The sequence below is a fragment of the Orycteropus afer genome, unplaced genomic scaffold (assembly GCF_000298275.1).
Source record: "Orycteropus afer afer isolate SDZICR_OR568_19922 unplaced genomic scaffold, OryAfe1.0 scaffold00085, whole genome shotgun sequence".
Classification (NCBI taxonomy): Eukaryota; Metazoa; Chordata; class Mammalia; order Tubulidentata; family Orycteropodidae; genus Orycteropus; species Orycteropus afer.
The window spans coordinates 7,758,646-7,765,438 of record NW_006921672.1 but is presented as its reverse complement, the minus strand read 5'-3'; the positions used below and the strand labels follow the sequence as shown (position 1 = coordinate 7,765,438).

At 47.2% G+C, this 6,793-nt stretch overlaps 1 protein-coding gene across 1 annotated transcript in view; it reads right to left on the bottom strand.

Annotated features, from left to right (window-relative positions):
• Positions 1 to 5,470, bottom strand: part of LOC103198082 (transcription factor CP2-like protein 1) — a 12,843-nt gene extending 7,373 nt beyond the window's left edge. The window contains exons 1-5 of the mRNA XM_007942185.1: positions 5,388 to 5,470; positions 4,802 to 4,947; positions 4,590 to 4,663; positions 3,593 to 3,698; positions 3,371 to 3,477 (exon numbers count right to left, since the gene is read on the bottom strand). Of these exons, the coding sequence (XP_007940376.1) occupies positions 3,371 to 3,477; positions 3,593 to 3,698; positions 4,590 to 4,663; positions 4,802 to 4,947; positions 5,388 to 5,470 (516 nt within the window). The remainder of the gene's footprint in view (positions 1 to 3,370; positions 3,478 to 3,592; positions 3,699 to 4,589; positions 4,664 to 4,801; positions 4,948 to 5,387) is intronic.
• Positions 5,471 to 6,793: the final 1,323 nt, after the last annotated feature.

The following is a 6,793-nucleotide window of genomic DNA, read 5'->3' as shown; positions in this document are numbered from 1 at the left end:
ATTTTGGTCAATGACATGAGACAAAGTATATGTGAACTGTTGTATGAAAAGTGAATTTACTCTGTAAATCTTCACCCAAATCCTAAAAAAAAAAAAAAAAAAAAAAGCAAAGGGAAAACCTGGTGACTCCAGGCCTCGCCCACATTCAAGAGATTCCACCCACAACCTGTTAATTACATGCCTATTACATTAGCCATTTACCACAGCAACATTTCATCCCCAGCCAGTGTCTGTTCTTAAAACACCTTATTAGGTTCTTTGCCTTGTGCAAATACTCAAGGTCTCCCCGTGGTTATGAGAAGAAGAGCAAAGTTCCTGACTGGTATTTGAGTACATTAATGGGTCAAGTCACATCTTCTGGCCCGACTGTTGTCCGTCACCCATCAGTGGACCACTGACCCAACACACCTGCATAGTTTTCCCTAGACTCATCTGACTAGAAAGCACTCCCCACTCAAGTCTTTCTTTCCAGGGCAGAATTTCCAAACAAAATATAGATGCCTAGTTGAGTCTGAATTTCAAATAAAAAACAAGTAATTTTTTAAGTGTTAAGTATGTCCCAAATATTGTATGGGACGTTACTGTTGATTGCTGTCATCTCAGCTCTGACTCGTGGCAGTCTTATGTAACAGAACAGAATGCTGGCTGGTCCTGCACCATCCTCAAACTCATCACTATGTTTGAGTCACTGCTGGGGCTATTGTGTCAGTTCATCTCATGAGGCTTTCCCTCATTTTCACTGACCCTCTACTTTACCAAGCATGGTGTCCTTCTCTAGTGATTGGTACTTTCTGTCTAAAGTGAGCCCCCAGCTGGGGTCTTAAAAGCTTGCAAATGGCCATCTAGATGCAACAATGGGTCTCTCCTCATCCGGAGCAAAGAAGAATGAAGAAAACCAAAGACACCTGGAAACAATTAGTCTAAGAGACCATTGGACCATGCAAACCTCAGCCTATATGACCATGAGACCAGAACTAGATGATGCCCAGCTACCACCCTCAACCACTTGGAAAGGGATCAGTGCAGGGGATCCTGGATAGAGCAGGAAAACAATGTGGAACAAACTCAAAGCCATAGAAAGATGAGGCTTACTGGTCTGATAGAGCCTGGGGAGACCCCTGAGACTATGGCCCCTAGTAAGCCTTCAGGTCTGGAATTGAACTCACTCCTATGGCTTACAGCCAAATAATAGGCATATAGGGTGAACAGGCATATAGGAGGTAGAAATACTCCTTAGAACAATCAATCAAGAAGATGAGAGAAGGGCAGTATGTGCACAGGGAAATTGCTCAAGGGGCAGAAAGACAGGGAAGAGGTAACTACAGGGAGGAAGAGGAAAAAGAACTGTTACATTGTGGGGAATTGCAGTCAGTGTCATGAAACAAAACGTGTATGAACTCTATATGCAAAATGAATTTGTTCTGTAAACTTTCACCCAAATCACAATGAAAACTTAAAAAATAAAATAATCGAGCCTAAGTCTCACCATCCTTGCTTATCTAAAGTTCCAATTTAACTGGGTGTCCTGTATTTTATTTGCTCAATCTGGCAATTCACTCCAGGGATGTTTTTTTGCCCTGCCATCCTGCACAGCCCACAGGATCTGGTTTCTGCCTGGCACCAGGATTCTGAGCACAAACAGGACCTTCCTCTTCATTAATACTCACTGCCTTTTGCACCCCTATCACAATCCTGTGAAGAACAGTAAAAGGTCTAATTTTACAGGTGAGGAAACTAAGGCTCACAGAGGTTATGTGACTTGGGCAAGGTCCATCCAGCAAGTGCCTGGTGGAGCTGGAATTGTGTCGTATCTGCCTGGTTGTTCCTAGTCCAGATGCTTAAACCATGGTAAGTACTCAAAAACAGGCCTTAGGAACAAAATAGTGCTTGATTATAAAGGGAAGTGTATTCATTTGGAAAACAATGAAAAGACATAAAGAAAAATATAGGTATCCCTCCTCACCCCACCTCTCAGGTAACATTCACGTACGTATTACTTCTTCCCATAATTTATCTGGGAAATTATATAACACACATACATACATACATACACACTTTTTTTTTTCACAAATAGAAACTTAAAGTTTGATTACTATTTGCCTTCACTTATAAGAAAGCAGTTCCCCTTGCCATTAAGTATTTTCAGAGACATCATTTTTAATGACTACATCATTTCCACAGTATGTCTGTACTCTAACTTAATTAAAAGTCAATCCTCTTAGGTCCTAGATAGAGTGAGTAAAAAATGTGGAACAACACTCAAAATCATTAGGGAAAAAAAAAAAAAAACAGGTTTACTGGTCTAATAGAGCCTGATGAGACCCCTGAGACTATGGCCCCTAGTAACTCTTCAGATCTGAACTGAACTCACTCCTGTGGCATCCAGCCAAATAATAGACAGGCATATAGGGTGAACGTTTATATCAGGTAGACACACTCCTTGAAGCAATCAGTCATGGGAAATCAGAAGGGCAGTGTTTGCACAGGGAGAGAGCTCAGAGGGCAGGAATGTATAGGAAAGGACACAGAGAAGAGGTAACTATGGGGAAGAAGTGGGAAGAGAGCTGTTATGTTGTGGGGAATTGCAGCCAATGTCATGAAACAAAATATATATGAACTGCTGTATGGAAGATGAATTTGCTTGGTAAACTTTCATCCAAATCACAATAGTTTTTTTTTTTTAAATCCCTGTGGGCAACTCTACTCGGTCCTATAGAGTTACTACGAGTCAGAATCGACTCGATGGCAGTGGGTTTTGGTATAGATCATCTATACTGAAGACACCTGGAACCCAGGGAGGAAGTGGGGAGAGTGCTGTTACATTGTGGGGATTGCAATCTACATCATGAAACAGAATGTGTACGAATTATTGATTGAAAACCAATTTTCTCTGTAAACTTTCACTCATCTTTCTTTCCTGACCCATCCTGCCTTCTGAGCTTTGCTTTTGGGTGAATGCTGTTCTTTTGGTCTCATATAGTTGATTGCTCTGAGGAGCACGTTCCTCACAAGCCTCACGGGTGCTATTGTCTGATGTTTGGCTGAAAGTTGAGCCATGGGGTAAGTTCAGTTCCAGGCTTCCTGGGTGACTAAGGGCCATACTCTTAGTGGTTCCACCAGTCTCTATCATACCAGTAAGCCTGGACTTTTTGTGTTTTGTAGTGTCCTTCGTTGTTTTAATGTTTAACAAGTCCTTCCCCATGTTGACATTTGATAAACATGTATCCATATTTTTTTCTCTCGGTTGCTTTCTGATAGTGATTCATTCTTATTGACCCTTGCCCACCCAAACTTACCTTCCTTTCCCACTTAGGCTGATGTCAGCCCCATATGACCTCCTGACTCTTCCCAGTCCCAGCGTCAGACTCACTTGCAGGAAAAGGGAGGTCTTCTTGGTCGGATCCCAGTGAAACTCCACGGTGTTGAGTTGTGAGGGCAACATTTGGGGCTCTATCACCCCCACAGACAATGGCACATCTGCAGTAACAGAATGGTAAAGAGGAAGGGGAGCTTAGTGCCCCCAACCTCCTGTACACAATGGCTTCCAAGCCAGAAAGCAGTCCCAAAAGAGTCCCTGGCCCTCCCTTCTCACCAATGTCCAGGATTCGGTCCCCAGGCCGGCTCCACCTCCACCCTTCCAGCTGCTGCTGTTCTGTGTACTGCAGGCGTCGGTCATGGAATACCACTCGTACTGTGCTCTGCAGGCACAGGAGGCCATAGCTCAGGGGTCAGAGAGCGCTGGGGCTTTTGGGTAGCAGTCTGGTGACATAGTGCCTAAGGCATTTGACTGCTAACCAGAACATAGGTGGTTCAAACCCACCAGCCACTCCTTCCTTGGAAGGAAGATTGGGCAATCTACTTCCCTAGAGATACCTCCTTGGAAACCCAAGGAGGGGCCACTATGAGTTGAATCAACTCAATGGCAGTGAGTTTGTTGTTGTTGCCTTTTTCCCATACCTGGGTTGGGCCAACCATCCCACCTTCTTCCCTACTCCCACCTCAGGGAGACATGATCTGTGTTTAGATGCCCATCTGCATCTCACAGGCTGTGACACTGGGGAAGGAACCTAGAGACCCTGAGATTCGGTTTCCACATGTATAAAATGGAGAGTTAATTCCTTCTCACCCTTAGTCACTCAATTCTTTTCTTTGCAGCATTTATGGCCATCTGTAATTGCATATAATTTGTATAATTTACACATTTGTCTCCAAGTAGAAAGCATGTTCCCTAAGAAAGAGACCTACATCTGTCTCTTCACTGCTGCATCCCTAGCTCATAGAACAGTTTCTGGCAAATATATGTATCTTTTGAGAGAAGGAATCATCTGAGTGAATAATGCTGTGTAAATATATTTCTAAATCTCAGTTCTGTCATTTCCTAGCTGTGTGTCCTTGAGAAAATACTTAAAATCTCTGTGCCTCAATTTCATCAATAAATCCTGCCAACCACTGAGCTGTTGTGAGGGTCAAATTCAGTGATGGACTAGAGAGAGTTCTACTTGACAATGACACCACAGTGATGACTTTGGCTACCTACCCAGAGAGACACCCACATTCAGCCTTTCCCAGTTCTGGGAAAGTGTACCTACTTTCAGCAGCCGGGAACACTGAGTGGCATCCCCCAGCTTGGGGTTGCAGAGCATCCGTACCTCGTAGGACTGGCCTGGGAAGAATTAGGGGAAAACATGACGCACCCCACTGAGAAGCAGAGATAGTGCCTACCATCCCTAGCCCACCCTGGGCCAGCCTCCAGAGTGTGCTGCCCCTCCCCCGCTTCCTCCCTGCCATAGGCCCAGTGTACCCTGGTTCAGGTAAGTAAGGGTCTCCTCCTGCTGCTTTACTGCCGGCGAGGTGGCTGCACAGAGCACGTACTGGAACTCGGAACAGTGCGGGTCTGCACTGGGGATGTTCGGCAGCTCTTCCTGCTTCAGGTAGGGCAGGGGGTCCCTGCAGGGGCAGGAAGGCACTGCAAGTCTTCTGCTCTGACCAGTCCATCCCCAAGGGATTTTGACCCTCCTTCCAGGGATCCCGCAGTTTCCTCTAACAGGAACCCTAGTCAGCCCCTCTAGCCTCTGGGAAGCCTCCCTGAAAATGTGAACCCTCACTGAAGGTGCGAACCCTAGATTTATAGCTAGTCTTCAAAACAACCACCATTAAGTTGCTTGCTAGCAGCCTAAGAATTTGCCTGGTGTCCAGTACACATGCAACAAAAATGTCCTGAGTGGGTGGGGGGTCAGGGTGTTAGGAGTATCCCAGGTACATTTGACCACTTTCCCACCACCAAAGACACCCAAGAACAGGAAGCCCATTCCCCTGGGCTTCAAACATGTGCCTTACCTATGCTCACCCCACCTGGAGACCATGGCCTTCCAGGGCCCAGCCCTTACCTGAGTAGGCTGCTGGGGGGTCCAGAGTATAGTTCCCCGGGATTGGGCCACAGGTGCTCTGGCTGATTGTGCCAAAACAGCATCCTGGAGAAGGAGCAGAGACTGAGTGTGATGGAGACCTTGGCACTTGGTTGGGCTGGACCCACTGGGCTGTCCACCTGGGGCCTCAGCTTTTATACACAGAGGCCCACTGGCTGGAGGGCGGGGCAAAGCCTGGGGCTTCTTATTGGCTGAGCACTCAGGAGCTCTAGAAAACTCAGCAACTGAAGGGACAGCCCAAGCTGGGGGTAATCAAGAGCCAGTACCCCCAGACGTCCCCACAAATCATTAGCTTGAAGGGGAGATGATGGTGAAACAAAACAAAATCACAGGGGTGGAGACCCACTCCCCCATCCACCCCCAAGAGGCACAGGGACACTCAGAGATATACTCAGGCTTCAAGAGTGGCCCCATATCCATGGGCCTCACAGAGTCCTGGGGACCCCTGGGATCAGGTCTCTCACATGATCCCCTAGGGAGAGCCTGTCCAGTCTAGGGGAAAGCACAAGCAGGCACACAGCATCATACGGACCCACAAAAGGCCTGTGCTCAGTACTGGCCTTCCCTACCCCCACTGCACATGTAAACACACACACACACAACAGCATGCACACGCACAAGCACACAAGTGCAGTGATGGCAGGTACCTATCCTTTCACCCAGGGTTGCCTGGCTGGGAGACTGGAGTTTACAGAACATAGTGGGCTTGTTGTGGAAACAACTCAGGGAGATGCAGGAGAAGCCAGGAGCTCCAGTGGGGCTAGTCTCTGCCCTTTCCCTGGCCTGGGCTGTGTTTATGGACAAATGGAGTCTGCCTGGGGGAGGGCTTCTTTCTCCATCAGCAGCACCTGTTGTCACTGTACATAGTCCCAGCCCTCTGTACCCACCCCACCCCCACTAGTGTGTTGGGTATAAACAGATCTAAGATACGCAAAAAGCAGAGACTGGGCTCTGAAAACTGTGGCCTGACCTAGGGTGACCCTGGCTATCTAGGCTTTGGGATCTGGGGCCCTACCTACGGGAGAGGGAAGACCAAAGAGGTTTTCCCTTCCCAGGGCTGGGCACCTCCATCTCTGGGTGTTAGGCCCTTGGTCCTTTACATACTTTCTCCTCCCATGAGGCCATACAACATGGAAAACCAAAGAACCCAAGCCAGTTGTTGTCACATTGATTCCAACTCATGGTGACCACATGTGCACGGAGTAGAACTGTGCTCCACAGGGTTCTCACGGCTGTAACCTTTTGGAAAGGGGAGAAAAAAAGAGTGGGGACAGTCCTTTCAGTGGAGGCTAAAGAAACCCAAGTTCCCAAGATGTCCAAGTCCCCAAGATACTCCACGATACACTGTCCTCAAGACAGAGGGAATG